The sequence below is a fragment of the Alternaria metachromatica genome (genome assembly GCF_023757995.1).
Source record: "Alternaria metachromatica strain BMP 0045 chromosome Unknown scaffold_10, whole genome shotgun sequence".
Classification (NCBI taxonomy): Eukaryota; Fungi; Ascomycota; class Dothideomycetes; order Pleosporales; family Pleosporaceae; genus Alternaria; species Alternaria metachromatica.
Genome location: NW_026055501.1, coordinates 610,661 through 629,782, shown reverse-complemented (window position 1 = coordinate 629,782; position 19,122 = coordinate 610,661). Strand labels below are relative to the sequence as shown.

The 19,122-nt window shown below is 52.7% G+C and overlaps 2 protein-coding genes across 2 annotated transcripts; one reads left to right on the top strand and one right to left on the bottom strand.

Annotated features, from left to right (window-relative positions):
- Positions 1–489: 489 nt before the first annotated feature.
- Positions 490–1,986, bottom strand: J4E83_005325 (uncharacterized protein; the record flags this gene model as incomplete). The annotated part of the gene is made up of 1 exon (XM_049332244.1): positions 490–1,986. One exon carries the CDS (start codon positions 1,984–1,986, stop codon positions 490–492), a length of 1,497 nt encoding a protein of 498 aa, XP_049188695.1.
- A 2,554-nt stretch (positions 1,987–4,540) lies between these two features.
- On the top strand, positions 4,541–4,931 carry J4E83_005324 (uncharacterized protein; the record flags this gene model as incomplete). The annotated part of the gene is made up of 2 exons (XM_049332243.1): positions 4,541–4,603; positions 4,647–4,931. The coding sequence occupies 2 exons, from the start codon at positions 4,541–4,543 to the stop codon at positions 4,929–4,931; spliced, it is 348 nt and encodes a 115-aa protein (XP_049188694.1).
- Positions 4,932–19,122: the final 14,191 nt, after the last annotated feature.

The following is a 19,122-nucleotide window of genomic DNA, read 5'->3' as shown; positions in this document are numbered from 1 at the left end:
GCGCCAGACGATGGGAGGGAGTGCCAGTTCGCATCGACTGCATGGAATCACTGGTGTTTCCAGCGTCGAATTGGTGTGCCGGAAAGGGTGTGAGATTAGCCTAAGACTTGCAGGAGTTATCGATCAAATCAGAGATGCTGCAGCTACCAACGGACTGAGGCTATGTTGATGCTAGGCTTGGGGAAGGTCAAGAGTGGCAAAGTGAAATCACGCATACCGCTAAGAGGATGGCAGATCTTCCAGGTCTGATTCCGAATCATTGTTGATTTAGGAGTGAAACGGGAGAATCCCATCTGTCATTGATCAAAACAATAACTTTGAAGATCTATATTGTAACTAAGTTGGAACAAGGAGGCTTTCCCATATGTTCACCTCGTGTGTGAAAATGAAGCTTACGAGCTGAGTATGCCTGTTTTAAGGAGAAAGAAATGAAGGAAAATAGTAGCGTGCCAGTGATGCATCGAAGAACCGTACGAATTCTCATAACTCTCACGCATCCCAGTTGATATTTGAACGTCCACACTCGGTCTTCATTGGCTCAAAGAGCTCCTCAGGCAGCCACTCGCCTTCTTTCGTCGCTCTAGGCGGCTCCGCTGACATATAGGCGGTGCGGGTGATGTGAGCTTGGTATCCTAGAGAAGCACCAATGAGTGTCTCGGCATCTCTTGCCATTTCCGGTGTCCAGACAGCGGTGGCATATGATACCTCGTCTGACATATCGCAATTATCTAGATGTATGCGAAACCTCGGTGTGCCCGGTATCAGCCAAACACTATCGACCCAGTGTCCTGTCTCTGTCACGTTCCTGCGGAGGTGCTCGGCGCACTTGACCCATTTGGTCAGTAACTGAGGTGCGCAACTTTGGAGAGCATCAAGAAGCTCAGCAACTCGTATACCGTTGCTGTTGCGAATCCTCCTGAGTAATATGTGCGTGCCGTGCATCGGAAACACGCAGTTGTCGTAGCAGTATATACCTAGACTTCGACAAGGCGGGTTTGTGATGTGCATTGATCCAACTGCTTGAACCAGCAGCTTCTCCGACGACGAGTCGTCTAGGACGAGTGTCTCAGATGTCGCGTTAGAACGTAGGCCAATCTCCCATCTACCAAGGCGATGTAGCATACGGCCCTTTTCTGAGAACAATAGGTCGAAGTAAGGGTTGATCTGAAATTGCGACAGGTCGAGCCAGTAGAGGTCTGTAGTACGGGATACTGTGTGTATGCTGCCGTGGTAGTCGCCGTGACGCTGACCAACATCCAATTCGTTGAGAGATTGAGCAATCCCATTTGGCAGATCATCCCGTTGTGCCAGCTTGGCTGGGAAGTACACATATCTCCGCCGATACAACTTACGCCACCAACTGACCATGTGATCAACATGAAGACCGAACTGCTCAATTTGCTGTGAATCTGGCTCTGGCAGAGATCTGGTGGTATCGTCGAGAAGTTGTCCGTATTCAACGGGCGGAAGAGGTGCCAGAGAACGGAATGTTTCCATATTTTTGGGGTTTGATATAACAGATATCGCAGAGAAACGCCAGTTAGTTGAGACCTGTTGCGCTCGGATTTGAACTTGTGGACCTGCGAACGAAAGGATCAGGTCCAGTAGTTCTGGAATCTGGAACACCTGATGCTCTGTACGGTTGATCGGTCGGGGCGCCGGCGACACACTGGTTTTATGTTGCCTGGATACGCAACCCATGCTATAACGTGAGATGCGCATCGTCATATGGTGGTTGACCTGCTGCCTCCAAAGCTCCAACGCTGATTGCTCAGCTTCTGAGTACGAGGGAGCTTTTCTTACTGGTACATTTGCCAGATCTTTCTTCTTGTATGCCTGGAAGATTATCTCCAACTCTCTAGCAGTGAGTCCCTGTATATCGCGGTCTGGCTCATAGATCGAGTGTAGGAGGAGATCTCTGGGATCAGCAGCCGGCTTGGACTGGTCAGCTTCGATAGGCAGGATCGTGGATACCGCTGCACTCATGATGGCCGAGTCGGGGGATGCTTCGTGAAGATTAAGCTTGGGCGAAAGAGGGATGATAAAACACTCCCAGAAGAAGTGAGCGAAATTTAGTTAAGGGTTTTTCGCTTTGCCAGCTGTCCTTTGTACGTTCCACGGTCGCTGGCCCCGGGGTACCACCAGAGCATTAGTCAGAATGGAGCTTAGCTTCCATACACGCCCGTCTGCGCCAATCTCCCCGCAATCGTAACTTTAACCCACACTCTTGCCTAGACTTTCGCGCTCGCCATGCTGTCTCAACGCCAACATCTACGTCTCGCGATATCCCTGGACCTATGCACATCCAAGACCGCCTCGACTGCGCGCGCGCTCCGGCGATTACATTTCGCATGCACACCATGGCACCACGTCACCCACCATAGCGACTCGATCGGCGCACGACTTGTCAGCGTGCGCTCCTCACCACACACCTAGCCGGCCCTCAAGACTTCGCCCTCGCTTCGATGGCGCGAACAGGCAGGACTATCCTGGCATTTCGTATTCCGAGATTACACCACTTCAGGCGCTTCCGGCTGCCTCTCTAGGCTACGGCTGGTAATCCTCTACCTCTACACTCTGAGCCTCCAGCCTGGACTGACTTTCGCCGCAGCTTCACTGAGCATTAACCGCCTTCGTCCTTTTCTATGAAGGTGTCTGCGCAGCGATCTATATTTTCTACCGATTGCTTTCTGTAGCGTATCCTCGAGCACACGCCTGCTCAGGCGCACGCCCTGCTCCACTGTCGCAGCATCGATGTACAAGTCCGCCGACTGTCGCAGGTTCCAGAGCCTTACCATTACTTCCATGGCGCAGACCTTTAAGCGCGTCCAAGGCTGCTGCCCAGTTCGTCTTGCCGTCACCGCCATTCGTCGTCCTCTGAGTCCCCGCCACTCGGTCTCTACCTCGCGCAGCCTACCTCGCGCAGCCTACCTCGCGCAGCCTACCTCGCGCAGCACACCTCGCACACGGCAATGTCACTTTCTACTAGCTCTTCTTCGCGTCACTTCACCGAAGATCAGGCGCATATGTTCACTGCTTCGATTGCGCAGCGCAACATTGGCGACCGATAACGCCGCCGCGACCGCCGATTGCCTCAAAGCTCGCCTCGACGAAACGACGATTTGCGCGCCTCGAACACAGCGCCTCGAACACAGCGCCGGCAACGATCACATGTCACCTTTCATCACGCGCCCGCTCACCGTCAAGGCAGCAGCGTCCACGCTAAGCCTCACTACCGAGCCCATCGCCGTCGTCTATATCCAACGTCCCTCCCAGCTTTTCCAACCGTCTCCTCTACACCCCACCCCACCACACCCACCGCGCAACAATCAAATCCCACCTTCCACCACGCGCTCGCCTTCAAGGCAATAGCGGCCACGCGAAGCCGCGCTATCGAGCCCGTCGCCATCATCCATATGCAGCGTCCCTCTCAGCCTTGTCGACCGTCTCCTCTCCATCCCACCCCATCCCACCCGCCGCGCAACAATCATATATCATCTTCCATGGCCTTCCATCACGCGCTCACGCGCTCACCGTGAAAGCGTCAGGGTCCACGCTAGGCCTCGCTACCGAGCCCGTCACCGTCGTTTATATACAAAGTCTCTCCCAGCTTTTTCAACCGTCTCCTCTACTCCCCACCACACCCACCGCGCAACAATTAAATCGACTATCTTGCCCCCGCGCTCAACACATTACTCAGATGCGCTCGAGCCCGTACGAACAATCGCGCGGCGCACCACAACCCGATATCAAAGACATGGTCTGACTGACCACCCACATTCACCAAGGCCTTCACCGTCCGCCCCATCCCCGCGACTCCGCACTCGCTTTCTTAGTAAAGCATCTACCCAACATGGAGGTCCTTCGACACCTAGTTGTCCAGTCTGTACCAACACTTGGATTCTCTTTCTTCATCACTTGACCTCACCTTGACTCACCTTGTCTTGGTCAACACTTGGACTCTTCCTTTATTAGTACTTGGACTTCCTTTATAAGTACTTGGACTTCCTTCATCAGTACTTGGACTCTTCCTTCATCAGGACTTGGACTCTTCCTTCATCAAGACATGGACTTCCTTCATCAGTACTTGGACTCTTCCTTCATCAGGACTTGGACTCTTCCTTCATCAAGACATGGACTCTTCCTTCATCAACACTTGGACTCTTCCTTCATCAACACTTGGACTCTTCCTTCATCAGTACTTGGACTCTTCCTTCATCAACACTTGGACTTCCATCAACAGCACTTGGACTTCCATCATTACCAACACAACACCTCATCACCATGTATGTCCTTCGACACATACTTGCTTTGAGGGATCGACATGGACCGTGCACGCCATTCCTCTTTATCTTGTCGCTCGAAGCTTGACCTTTCCATGGTTCATAGGGATCACATGACCTGTTGCCTATTGGTTGAAGCCAGATTTCACTAACGCTCGCTAGCAGAGATGTGGCCACAAGTCTATACTCAAAAAGACTCGATCGCCGCTGCTCCCATCCCATCTCACACCACTTCAAACACACTACTGCAAGCCACCATGTCGATCCTACCTACCAACAACCTGGACAACTCAACCAACCCTGCCAACGTTAAGCAACTAGTAAGCCTTACTACCTGCAAGAAGAAAAAAGCTAACCTTGTAGGGCATCTTCTGCACACCCTGCAGCAACTACAAGACCTCCGACGCCTTCCCCCGCCATGTCAAGCCCGCTTGCCACCATCTCAAAAAGCGTGGCTTCATCTGCGTTTACGCCGAGTTCGCCTACCACAAAGCAGTAGAGGCGTACGAACTCCTCTCAGAACGCCACACTATCGCTGGGGACCCTGCATTTGCAGCTGCCCTAGCCAAGGTCAACCTGTGGCTGGACATCATGTTGGAGCAAAGACCTGAGGTCCAACACTATCGGGTGGAGGAGAATATAGCTTAGTCATGGCGTTAGCAAAACTTGGGCCATAAGAGAGATACGATGAATGCAACCTTTTTGAGCTGAGAGCTCTGCAACTCTTTGCCACCAGTTTTCGCCTCTGGCTTTGGCGTGAAAGAACCCAAATAGTCGACGAGGCATGGTGGCCGGCGACACGAACGCGAATCAGAATGTCGCATGGCGTGAAGAGTTGAGAGAGGAAGAATTCAGCGCTGGGCTTTGTCGGGGTCGATAGGTGGGATCGCGCTCGCCTGGGTGGAACGCGAAGGTGGGGGTGTAGGTCAGTCGGTGTTCAGTTGTGCTGGCGCAAGTAAGCGCACCGCTCCGCGTTGAGTGATGGGTCGACACGACGACAGTATTGATGAGAGCCATCACTGGGTGCGGACGCGAGATGGCGTCGACAGGACTCAAGTGGTTCCAGTGGTTGAACTGCGACAGCGTTAGTTACCATCATACAACAGTACTCAGACATGGGCTGACAGACAAATCCAGTGTGACAGTCATGATGCTGCCGCTGCGCGAGCTCTGTGCGCCCTTGTCCGGGCGGTAAGCGCGCGCCGCCGACTGCGTTGTTGTCTCACCAAGTTCTCTATCGTGAAGATGAGGTCTTGCGACCGAAGACGTAGTTTCACAATTGAGTCGTGGGAGCAAGAGCTCAGCGAAGCTGCTGTGGATGATGGCAATTGGTGGACGCGTGAGAATGTGCGCGAGCTCGATGCGCAAACCGGTGCGACGATGCGCCTTCGTCGTCGACAATATGGTAGTCCGTGTCGGCATTGCACCGAGTTGCGACATGTTCGAGAGAGCGATTGCGACGCGGTGGGGTTGGTGTTGAAGAGAAGGTACAGGGCCAAGTGAGAAAGCTTTTCAGCTCGACGCGACAGCGTGGCTGGTGCTCAAAGCCGCGTACCAGAAGCTTCGGTGATCGGTGAAGGCCAGGCAACAGTCTCTAGGCGCGGTGGTTCAGATGATGTGGATCCGTAGCTGATCGCCTGTCTGCGAGCGCCGGGCCAGTGCTGTTGAGGGAGCTATTGCGCTGCGACGGGCAGGCGGCTGCGACGTTGGCATGGAAGAGCTACAGTGCGCGAGAAGGTTCCGAAGCAGCTACAACAGCGCGACGAGCATCCACCAGAGCGAGCGACAGAGTGAGAATGGGGGTGTGGTGGTGGTGGTGGTGGTGGTTCGGGCAGATGCCTGGGGATACTCACGACGACGAAGACTCTGCAGTCTTGGCGACGCGCTGGACGATCAGGCGCAAAGCGGAGTAGTCATTGCACTCTTGTCGATGCGCAATGAGGACGTAGGCGCCGAGGCAAGACGCTGTTGGGGCTGGGAGAAGAGACGTCCTTGTAGCGACAACAAAGCGGTCGGCGCGTCTGAGGCCGAATGTGTGGGACATGTGTCCTCGAGGGATCAGGCAGAGCTCCAGCGGCAAGCAAGAATTGTCGTGATGGCTGCGTCAAGAAAGGCCCCAAGGGCCGCGAGGCAAGTGTCGGCGATGACGCTCGGGTCGCATGTGAAGAGCGCGCGAGCAGTATCCTGATGACGAGCGCGCGCCATGTAAGACGCCTCGCGCAAATCAGTGTGAGTTCGAGCGAGGTTGTGGGTAGGCGAGGGCGACAGCAATGTCGACGGCCAGGCGATGAACGTGCGACAGCGAAGCGATGCGGCATGGCGAGTGTGCAGGCGCCAGTCCTGGTCGACGAGACTGGTTTGATCGAGCGCGCGCTGTCTTGAAAAGCCTCTTGTCTTGTCGCGTTGTCGATGAGAAGCCGCAAAGTCATAAGGTCAGACATGCGACGAGGGCCTGAGACTTTCAACTGCGCAAAGCTACCTCTCTGTCTTGTCTCCAAGAGCTAGGCACTATACCGCACCGGCGCAATGCCGGGGGCGCAGGTCTCATCTTCTCGGATTACGCGCAGACGGCTTCGCGACTCTCATGCGACAGAGATAGATCGGGGGCTTGTTGTATCGCGCGTTGTGTGTGGGATGGGGGTGAGGGCGAGGGTGGGTTGGCGAAGGTGCTGTCGAAGAGCTTTGCGCAAAGCGATATATGCGCCCGCCTCGCTACGTCATCAAGATTTCCCACGGTGAAGGTAAAGTATTCGGCTAGCGCGCGACTTTTAGGCAACCTCGATTGGTTCATTGCGCGTTGCGTGTGGCATGAGGGCGGGTGTGGGCTGTCGGACGTGCGACTTTCGCGGCGATGGTGTGGTAGAAGAGCTTCAGGCGAACGTTGTCTGCGATCGCCTCGCTGCATTATTCGAATCCCCGGCGATGAAAATGAGGTCTCATCATCTGGCTTGTTAACTCCGGACAACGTCCAATGCAAGGCGACGCGCTTCAACGCGTGCGTAGGTTCATCACCGACGGCCGATGTCAAACGGGTGGCATCATGTTTGTACGCTTGTGGGTTCGCACGACTTCGCGCAAAACTACTCATTGGTAATAGTATATATCACTGACCCATTTCCTTCACGGCCTTCTGCAGGCTGTCCCGTTGTTTGTCCAAGAACTGCTTTGTGGTTTCGGCACATTCATCCGCTTCCTCTGGCTCCATGTTTACCATGAGGGTCCTGTCAACAGGTTGAGCTGCGATACAGGCCGCTCTGTCAAGCAACCCTGCCACCATTCTCGCCCACGCATTTCGCGCCGCCAGTCCAAGTCTCCCCCCGTTTTGCATTTCGCGGATAGTACACGTTTTCACAAAGATACCCTGCACATGTTAACACTAAAGCTGGCCGTTGCGAATACACTTTACTTACTTCGGCAGCGTCCGCAGATGTTGCTGGATTGTATTCACACTGACGTTTGATCTCTGTGCACAAACCCTCTTTGGGTGCTTTGTTTAGCTCCTCCAGCTTCTTCGCAGGTAGCCTGAGAATTGCTAGACCCTGGAGAGATGTCACCCGCGACAACATGACGTAGACACTGCCATTCGACAATGGCTTCCCTGGGATAGATGACAGGTCTACGATGACCTTCTTGAAGGTTTGGCCTTGGCTCTTGTAGTCCGTGATGGCGTAGGCTGGTGTAAGGGGCAGCTGACGAAAGCTCCAGGATCCTTGGTCCTGCCCGAGAGTTGTGGACCCACTTGAAGGAAAGATAGCAATGCAATTCTTGGGCAGTCCAGCTTCAGGCAAGTCTTTGCTCGGCGACTTCAACTCTACGATAACGTACTCAGGAACGTCGAGCAGGGCAAATTCGTCGGGGTTTCCATTCACAGATACGTCCCGGAGCCGTTTACGATCTGCCTGGCTAAGTCCGATGCCGCGAATCCACCCCAAGGTGCCGTTAGTAATCTTCAACTCGACGTGAAGATTCTTGGTGATCTGAATAGGCATACCCAAGTGAAGGTACAGCTTCGACTCCATGTTCTGGTGCTTGGAAGGATTGAGTTGGCGGATCAAGCCCATGGCGCGTGGACCAACCATGGGAGATTTCCTTGTAGGCTTGTAACGACAAGCATAATTGAACAATGTTTGCTTGCAGGCCGAGGCATTTGCTTTAGCACGTCGATAGTTGAATTCGCGACGGACGTTGTGCCTTCTGCAGATCAAAACAGTGTCTGGGTCAGAGAAGTCGCTGAGATCAACCAAGTTCCGGCCGGTCGACTCATCTCCGTTCGTATCGCCCGCCGATTCGGTACCGATCAGTCGAGATTGCAACAAATCCCAGTCTTGTTGCTCTGCGGCGTGGGTACGAATTCTCGAAAGGGTGGCGACGAATTTGATGTTGTCTTCATCCACTTGTTGCTGTCGCATGACTTCATCCAAGATGACCACGTTTGTCAGCTGGCCCCAGAGGGCTCCAGAAGATCGGCGATATTTCCACTGGAAGTTCTTCCTCGCTTTCTCGCCCAACAAGTGATCCCACAAGTTGGTATCACCTACACAGGGCAATTGGTAGAAGTCTCCAAAGAAAAGCATGTCGACGTTGCCGAATGCAGTACCCTGATCATCCGTGTTCTTAGCGCCTGTCAGAAGCTGGTGCATATCGGCCAGTGTACACTGTCCTAGCATCGAACACTCGTCGACAATGACGCAATTCACAACGCTGACTAGATGTTAGAACTCGTAATGCAGCATGGGAGAATTAGACAAGAAACATACCCGAACTTGCGTCGTGCCTCACTCTGCATGCGTTGTGTTCTCGCTGGAGACACTTCCGCTGAAGACTCGCCGCGGCATTTGAGTGAGAAGCTGCTGTGGATTGTACTACCGTTGACTTGGGCTGCGGCTGTTCCCGTGGGAGCCACGATTGCTAGCTCCTGTCCTCTGTTTATAGCCTCATACCAAGCTGTGATAGCTTGAATGACCTTGCTCTTTCCGGTACCGCCCACGCCAGTAATCAAAATGCGTCGTGCTTTGTATGTTTGTCCGTCGCGCATCCGCGCCAAACATGCTTCGATACACAGAAAGAATGCCTCAGTCTGCTTAAGGTTCAACGTCAACTTCTGCTGTATCTTGGAGAACTGCAGCAAACCGTTTTCTTCGAAATCTCGCTTACTTGGCGCTCGGCTATTGTCCATGGGACCAGGTGAATATGGCTCGCCGTCATTCGTGTTGCCTGACGGATCCTTGGCCTCAGAGACGGCACCATTTTGACGCTGCTGTTTGACGAGTTCATTTCGGCCATGAAGGTGGGTACGAGAAGCGTCCGCGAGATTGCGACATACGTTTCTGCGGGTCTCGTCGGTGAATTCGGTGAAGCCACCATCAAGTCCAGGAGTGTTTCCCACGTTCCACCCTTTCGGGTTGTCGAACGCTTTGTTCTTGGTGAGAAGATCCATCGTTTCTTTTAGTTCTCCGCTACGTTCAATGATCGGTCGGAGCGCTTCGTATGCTTCCTCAAGCGCCTCGGGATCGTCTGGGTCGACTGATTGTCCATCCTGTACAGCATCTTTCTCTAGTGCATAGCGTACCATCCCCGGTACACCTTCCATGGCTATCTCTTTCTTTCGTTCCTCTTTTGTCTGCTCCTCCATCTCATTGATCTCCTGGATATTGTCCATTATCAACACGGCCTCGTTGGTATATGGAGTTTTCATAACCTTGAAGGCCTCCAACGCTTCCCACCAAGATTGCTCGGGGCTCTTAAGGTCCTCCAAAATAGACCAGGGCTTCAAGTAAACCAGCAGCATCTTGGCTAGCCTTTCCTTCTTGGCATTGTCCTCAGTCTTCGCGTTTGGGAAGTTAGCGCAGATGGGTACCGGAGTGCGGGGCAGCGTCCGCTGGCACATCAGGTGTGTTTTGACCAATGGGTGTCCCGGTTGAAACATTCCGCGGACGTGTCCTTGATTACCTTTCTCGGACTTATCTTCCAATGCCTTCCGCTGTCCCTGCGTTTCACGAACAAAGTGAGTGACGAATTGGTAAAGAGACAGGTCTTTCAGGTTTGTTCCGCGGTAGACGTAGTCTTGTACGGCGTTGCTGCGGATGACCTTGCCGGTTGTCTTGTCCACACGCATTGTGCTTGAGATACCGTGCTTAGAGTGTGTATCGTCGCCGGTACTCTCATCCGGTTGATCGTCCTCGGTTTGCTGAGTGGCTCCCGGATCGCCATCTTCGTCTCCAAGGCGGCCGAACTCGTCTTCGTTTATCTCGTTGTTGAGAAGTATGTCTTCGGCTCCCGACTCAGGAAGATCTTGCTCTTCATCGTCTGGCGCTTTACCGTCTGGATCTTTGCCGTTCTCCAAGTCCCGTATCCATCCTAGGAATGAAGCCAAATTGACTTTGGCAAAATGGTCCGAAGTGTAGTGATCCTTCTTGTTGACAATGTAGGTAGCGAGCGCGCTATACGATATCTCTGTGTTCACATTAGCTTAGCAACATCAAAGGGTGTATGACTCTTTACCTGCTTGACTTTCAAACTTGTTACTAGTGCGATGGATCATTGATTGACCGTTCCTGGCGGGGCCTCTGTCGTTAGGGCCTCTCGGTTTGTAGTAGTCATGGTATTTTTGACTAGTCCGGACGACCTCGTTGAAGCGCTCCATGTTCGCCTCTGACTTCGTCATGTACTTGGTCATGTAGAACACTTTGCAATAACTGCAATAGCCGAGAAATACAGGTTTGCAGTCCGAATTGCCGCGCATGACGCTCAGCAATACTGGCGAAAAGCTGTTGACCCTCCCATGGTTACGCTTTAGGATGACGTCTCCATTCTTGTCGAGTCTTGTACGCTCGCTATTGATTGGGAGGGGATATTTGTATCTGCACGTCGGTTTACACTTCTTGTTCTTTCTGCAATTATGCATCTGAACCCCGTACATAAGCTGTGTTCTTGTTAGAACAAGGAGCGACCAAAAAGCGATCATTTCCTTTACATACCTGGTACTGATCCTCCCGAATGAGTTTGGAAGAAGTGTCATCGGCTACAGCTTCACCGGACGCATATCTAATGTCTGAAACTTTGGCTGGCTTGTGAATCTTGAGATCCGTGTCGGTCGATGTCTGAAACTTCTCGACTTCAGCCGCATCCTTCATGAACCACAAGCCATCTTCGTAGTCGGCTTCTACCGTTGACTCCTTGAGACGAGGGATCGGTTGAAACGACTCGTGGTCGTCCTTTTCGTGGCTTTCGTACGGATCGGGGGCATTTTGGTGGATAGTGACGTTGCCGTCGAATTCTTTGTCAATGTCTTCCCATACAGCTTGCTCGGACGAGCCGTTCTCTGTCTGTTCTTGCTGTTCTGTATTGAGGTCGGCGGGACTTGAGGGCTGCGTGGTTGCTGTGGGAGATGTTTCGGCTTCTGCATCATTGCCAGGTACTTCGCTTGCTGTACACGTTCTTGTTAGTTCAAAGGCGCTGGCCGTCTTTCAATGGCGATTTACCTTCACTCGGACTTGGGGTCGGTAGTTGCTGGGTATGAACAGTCTTGGCCCGCGCAATCTTGTCCATACGTCTCAGTGTGCCCGCAACCCGACCTCTCTTCAACTTCTCTCTCCAAATTTCCACTTCGCGTTGTGGCGTGCGATGATCGATGCCGTCAATATCATTCGTACAACAACCGTCAACGTACTTGGTTATCCACTTTTCCAGGTCTTTGTCTTGGTCTTGTTCGTCGCCCTCGAGGTTCAGTCTCTCCATGAGGTCCTTGCATTTTGGAAGATCCTTCAACCACACCATGAAGTGCAAATGAAGACCGCCGTGTTGGTTGGTCTCAACGGTTCCATAGTGACCATTGGCAAAACCAAAGAGTCCTTTTTGGTCTCCATTACCGATCAAGACATCTGTAACCAGGTTCACCATCGTATCGAAGTACTGAGCTGCGGCGACAGGGTTGTTTGCAGCAAGGCCCGCACGAATCTTGGCAGTATAGTCTTTGATCTCGTCGTGGTCCTTCTCGAGGTCGATCTTAACGCCGCACAGCTTTATGAGAAGCCTACTATGGCCGTCTGCAGGGCTTATAGTACACCAAAACTATGTGAAGGTTAGCTTGAGAACGTCCTGATAGTGTCGACTCTACTTACGGCTGGACGTCCGTGCTTGTGCATCATTGCCCATATCTCATCACGGCTATTGCGACGCGACTGAGCACTTCCTATGACATTGCCAGTCACTGCGCGAACTGCCTTCACAAGATCTTCGAAAGCTTTTCTGTGCTGAGCTAGTGATGCGTCATCTTTCTTGCTCTCGTCGAGGACAGCATCGAGCGTCAGCGCATCCAGCTTCGAGATAGCCTCCGCAGCGGCCTTCCCATAACTTGAACTACATCGTAGCCATGTCAACCTTCGAATTTCCATTCGTAGGAACATGTTGGCCACTAGGGGGAGAAAAAACGGGTGGTCGGCGAATCCTGCGCCCTGTATCTCAACCTTGTCGGGCTTGACGAGACCTTGTTGCCCTAGAAAACGGGGTCCACGCTGAAGCAGGAGTTTGATATGTGCTTGGAAAGATAGCTTGTAGGGTAGAAACGGATCAGATTCGTACTTCTTGGGCCACGGGTTGCAGCCGCCCACTCCGTACGGATAAAGAATGACCAGGACAGACGGAAGGTGCATCGGATTGTTTTCATCACATAGATCGTAATCACGCGGGATAGTAATGGGGCCTGCGTTGCTGAACCCTATATCGACATCTTGTTAGCTGTGATATCTCGATGAAGATTGCGAGGTGAAGAACAGCCATGGCAGAAGAGTAAAACCTACCTGCCGATTTTTTCAGCCCAATCCCGATCTTCTCCATCTCAGGAATACCAGAACCGTCCATAAGCATCAGCGTAGATCTGGTATCAGTGTGCGGCTCATCATCATGGTCGTCGTCGTCTTCGCCTGGACCGACATCTACCCAATCTTCTTCGTCATGAACTCCAGGCGAGTCGCCGATACCTACTATGTTTTCTTCGGATATAGGCGCGTCGCTGTCCTCGACCGGATAACTGCCGTCATCCTCTTCAGATGCCGCCTCCTCTTCGTCAAGATATTCGCCATCGCCGAGATCGGAATCTTCGTCGGGAGTTGGAGTTCTCGCGTCGACGACACTTCCCATCGGAGAGCTGGGAGTTGCATGATCCTTGGGAGTCGAGTCGTTCGTGGAAGGTGAAGTAGAAGCCTGAGTTTGTTGGGTACCGGAAGTATCCTTAGGAGGCGTCGACTCAGTCGGCATGATGATGCACTCGGGAATGCTTCCATCGTAGATCTTGGCAGCATCTTCGTCCCAGACGAGATCTTCGTACAAGGGATTGTTTTGCTTAAGCCAGGTGAAAGCGCGGAACAACTTTACCGGGTCGACAGAAAGCAGCCGAAGGCGGGTATCTGACTTCCCCTGGAAGTTGACAAGATTGACTTGGATGGTGTCCGCGAGCTTATCGCCGGTGAGAGGCACGCTTAGTACGCGTGTGGCCATCACGTCAAAATCTTGCTTGAACGTGAGCCAGTGTCCTTTTTTGGCTCTCTGTCGAGTTTCGACTTCGTCGGAGATAGTGCGCCTCAAATAGAAGAAGGCTTGAACACCTCGCGCCGGCGCTATCACTATCTGCTCGACCTCATTCAGGCATGCGAGTTCTTCCGGGATTTCACCAGTGAAGGTGAAGTTGGCAAGGCTGTGCTTGGGCGGCCTCGTGTTCACGTTGCTAAGGTGTTTATAACACCCCTCACACATCTGAAGCCGCCCGTCGACCACGCCAGCCTTCTCAATAAAATGTTTCTCTAGGCTTTCCATACCTTCGACGCGGAACATATTCTTGAACTTGTCTTGATAGTCTGGGATCTTCGCCCATTTTCGCTGGTGCCATTCCATGAAATCATCTGGGACTCTTAGAGTTTCAATGCTCTTGAGACGGTCACTGATCTGTCCGTTGTCGAGCTTCTTGAAGACACGCTCGAGTATACCACAGACACCACAAATATCTCTATGCTGGTATTTGTTTCCAAGGATCTTCCGTGCGCGACGCATAAGGCGCGTTTTCTCGCTCTTGCTCAAGGAGTGCTTCTTGAACCAGACTTTGAGATCGCTTGCGGGGTTGTTGACGCTAGTACTGAAGGCTAACGTGAACCTGTTAGTAAAGAAAGACACATGAAGACACGGTCTTGCTCTTGACGATAATGCACGGCACGATAAGACATGTACTCACAATGTTCAGCACAGAGAGAGGTACCCTCCAGAGCATTATAGCGACACCTCCTTTCGGGATACTCCGTTCCAACGTTGTTCTTGTTGAAACGTACGTGTCGAACTTGTAGAAGCATGGTACAGCCTTGCTCTGTACGTGGCACCTTCTCTCTGCCATGGTCATCGGTCAAATTCGGACCATTGTCACTGAGTAACGTAAGTCTGATGCATACAACCTGCTTAAGATAGCCAGATCTTACCTGTTTTCCTTACGCTTCTCTGCTGTGTTGACGAAGTATTGTTTGGATGCTGGACCATTGGGCGCTGGTGCTGAGGTTGGACTGCTAGACCTCATCGGAGTAATGTTCGGTAGATCTGGTGCAGGCGCTGGAAGCAGTTCGTGTTGAGGAGGATTCTTGCGGACCGTTTTCTTCTTAAGCTTCTGCTGTCCTCTTCGTACGCCTCTGTTGGGGACTGGATGAGTTACAATCACGTGTGTAGGGTCGTTCCCACGATTGATTGGGTACTGATGCGCCGTTGCTTGTGGGGCATATCCGATGGGTTGCAACATTTGGTGAGCGTGTACAGTCGACGCATCAAACTGAGGCGTCTCGTACGTGTAGTACTGCTGGGGTCGTAGCGTACCATGAGTGTACGGTGGCGTATACTGGCTCCCAGGTGCATGCGTTAGGTTTCTCATCTGAGGATGAGTGGTTGCCTCTCTCATACCATCCGTAGCCGAATGGAAGTTCTGAGGGTATGGGCTGAAGACTTGTGGTGTTCCTTCGTAGGCCGAAGACGAACCCGAAGCATACGCGCAGACGTCATTGGTGTATGTTTGTGCAAAGGGCATTGTCGTATGGTTGGAACCGTAGCCCTGGCTTCCAGGGTAAGGGATAGCATACGAGTACGTTCCTGGGTTCAGCATTGCAGAAGCTGTGAAAGACGGTGAAGAGCGGCATTCATCGTATCTAGGCACCATATCCTGGTATTGTGGGGTATGGTGGGGGCCTTGCTGGGGAATGTGTTGTTGGTAGTGAGGTGTTGCGTCCTGGTACTGTGGGAGATGGCGGGGGCCTTGCTGGGGAATGTGTTGTTGGTAGTGAGGTGCTGCGCCCTGGTACTGTGGAAGTCCGCGGAGTTCTTGCTGAGGAATGTGTTGTTGGTATTGAGGTGCAGCTTCCTGATACCGTGGGAGATGGCGGGGGTCTCGCTGGGCAGTGAGATGTTGATGTGAGGGAGCTGATGGTGCTGTAGAATGGTGATAGCTGGTGTACTGCGAAGGACTGCCTTGATGTTGAGGGGCCGCGCGAATGTTACCATGATGCTGTGTTGGGGGAAATATGCCAGAGCGCTCCGAACTTTGCCCTGGTACGGATCTATCGCTATGATGGACCGACCCGACGACCATCACTGATGGCTCTACTGTGGAAGATACCCCCTCCGAAAGCTGCTCGCTTTCCAAGGTGTGACATGGAGGGGGTGGCGTGTTGAGAGTCTGTAAACGGTATTGGTTTTCATGGTTTGACGCGGTTGTCACATGATTCCCATGTCGATCCAATATCGTCATCTCTTCGGGATCAAACGTTCCACGATAACGGAGACAACGCGCCATTTTTCCAAGTGATATCACGTTGGTTGCCGCAGTTGGTGCATATCCGACGGACTGAAGCTCTATTTCCTGTTCGACGTTGTCTTTGTTTGACACAAGTAATCGAACAGAGCCCCACCCTGCTATGTCTAGCCGGGGTCTTCTTACGAATGGGAGGAATCGTAAGGACCGTATGCCCCATCGGGCTGCCTGGTGGCTGGCGACAGTGTCCGCCTGAGCGTGATCGGGAACGTAATCAAGCAGCCACGCCTTGTTGTTCGTGAGATGTAACTTCGAACCAGAGTCTACGATCCAATGATTTGTCTCAGGGTTGGTTTTGACGTTTGAAGTAGGCGGTTGAAGAGGTTGCTCTCGGGGTACAGCGGGCGCTCTCCATACCAGATAACAGAAACCTCTGACTGCAGCTGATGACCAATGCGTAATCCACGTCTTTGGTGTCTTGACCGAGAGACTGCGAATAATAAAGTCGGAGAAGACTTTCAATGACCCGAACGCGGAGTCTGTGTAGACCTGACAAGATTGCAGGATGCGACTGAAGTGAGGGGAAATGCCGGTACCGAGACCAAAATCGAACTTCGACGTGTCTTCATCCGCGACAGAGGGCCAGACTCGTAGGCGGGTGATGTCAGCCACAGAACATTCTTCCAAATGCCTGAACCAGATCTCGTCATCTGCACTTGGTGACAGTTGACTAGCGAGCTCGCGCATGTTCGCGGCGTATTCAGCAGGATACGCTAGAAAAGTTTCGTGAGTAGCTTTGCGCATCTTCTCGAGATCAAGCTTTCCTTGTCTTGTGAATAGTACGTCAACAGCGTTGCGAAGGCGCTCTTTGAGACTGATGTGCTTGTGATTGGGGACTAATATGGAAACGTCCTTGCGAGTACATTGGGTGAGATTATTCGTTTCCTCGCTGGTCTTTCGCTGCTTGGTCTTTCGCTCACTGGTCCTTCGGCGGCTATTCTTCTTCTTGCGGTTCTTCTTCTGGCTGTTCTCCTTCCGACTGTTCTCCTTCTGACTGACCCCCTTCTGGCTGTTCTCCTGTTGACTATTCTCCTTCTGACTAGTCTTTCCTTGGTCGATGGCTACCACACGATCGTATTCTTGCAACAATTTGCCGTAGTTGTGGGCCATCAAGAACCACGCTCGCGCCCGCGGACTCATAGAACGAGTGAAGTTGTTGTAAGGGAGTTCGTGAAGCAGGAGATTGTCCTTTGCATAACTCCTTCGCCAGCACCAGTTGTATATGCGCTTTGGCAAGCTACCGCAGAGTCGTAGAGCTGAAATGACTTGCGGCATGCCTTGCGTCAACAACAATAGCACTTGCATAGACAGCAAAGGCACTTGCATCAACAACAGGGGCACTCTTGCCAGCCAGAAGGGCACTTGTTGCAACCAATAGGGGCTCTGTGCCACCAGAAAGGGCAACCGCAAGCCAAATATCCACACAAAGGCAAGGTGACACAAGATAACCAATGTCAGTCCACCATTACTATCTAAGCCCACGCTCTCAAACCCCGATTGCAGAGGCTTCGAGCAAACGAGAGATGCATAGTACAGCCCGACAAAACCAAGACTCGCGAGAAGCAGAAGAAGCACGCGTGCCCCTCTGTGCTGTCTCATCATCTTGTGATGACTTTGGCGCCGTGAACAGCGCGCTAAACATGTGGGGTGGATGGAAAGAGACTGCAGCAGCGCTGAGGTGCTTAGAGGGATACGATAACGTGGTGTTGGTAAGGCTGAGACAAGTCGTAGTGAGGTGGCTACGTCGGGGTCCGGATGTCGCGACCTTTTCCGAGCGAATGTCCCCCACGCGCCTGTATCAAAACACCGCAAATTAATGGCAATTGCGGCTTGTGAGACCGCAAAGCGGTAGAGTTCGAAGCGTCAACAGCGCGACGGCATCACGAGTGCCTACGCGGTTCAATTCCGCTGCTGCATACGTCAACGCTCTTGTGTGCTGTGATTGAGCTCGAGCTATGAAACAGCGCTACGGCAATCCGGCGGCACAGCGGATGGGCGCGAGCCCTTCCGGAGCCACTAAACTATACTTCCACAGTGTATAAATCTTGTGTAGTAGTAGCACGGTACCGATCAAAAGTAAAACGAGCTATTCCTGTGCCCAGACCATTAGTCGCAGCCGGAAGCGTTCTTGGCGATTCGGGGCGTCACCTACGTATGCGGCTTGCATGCCTAGGGACTCCGCCGCCAACTTCGCGGAGCCAATTGAAACAGCTACAGCTCTTGACGGGTCGCGCGGGCGATCGGCGCTCAGCCCGTGCCACACCCGCGCTATCGATAACGACGGTTTGATATCTCCAGCTCCAAAGCTAGCCAGAAGGCTAGTGAAGCTTACAACCGAGTGGGCCGTCCATGCAGGAACAGGCACACGCTACGTATCGCTTCTCTATCGGTCCTTCTGCTCTGTATAGGACACTACGTGGTGTCCACTGATGCGTACCCGGACAACAAGGAAACATTAATGGAAAAAGGAATTGATCGGAACTCTTAACAGAAGATGGTGGGGGCGGGGGATGCGATATTGTCACCCGAGGCGTGAGGAATTTTCCACGGGACGGCGAGCTGCTGGCAGACAGCAGAATGCTTGTTCAATGATGAAACTCTGAATCAAATCGTTGGTGACTTCTGGGATGTGGGCATGCACAGAACTCTATCCCTCTCATGGTCGGCGACGGGAGTCCGTGGACGCGTTCGGCTGCAACCGTCAACCGTGACCTTGGGTCTGATGTTGTAGCAACTGTCGATCGTTGGACCGAGTGTACCATCCAGCTTTGTGACCAAGGCTAATGAACCCTGCTCCACGTTAGACCCCATCCCAGAGAGTGTGACAACCACCGTGCCAAGGATACTCTAAAGAGACAGGTAAACTTTTGGAACACACCACAGTGACGACATTGGCATTCTGAATGCCTCAGACCCACCCTCCAGCCTCGACGTTGTGACGATGGTCGACGATGGTTGCCGATCTTGAGTGTTATAGAATGGTATAGGGTGCGCAAATCTGCGTCA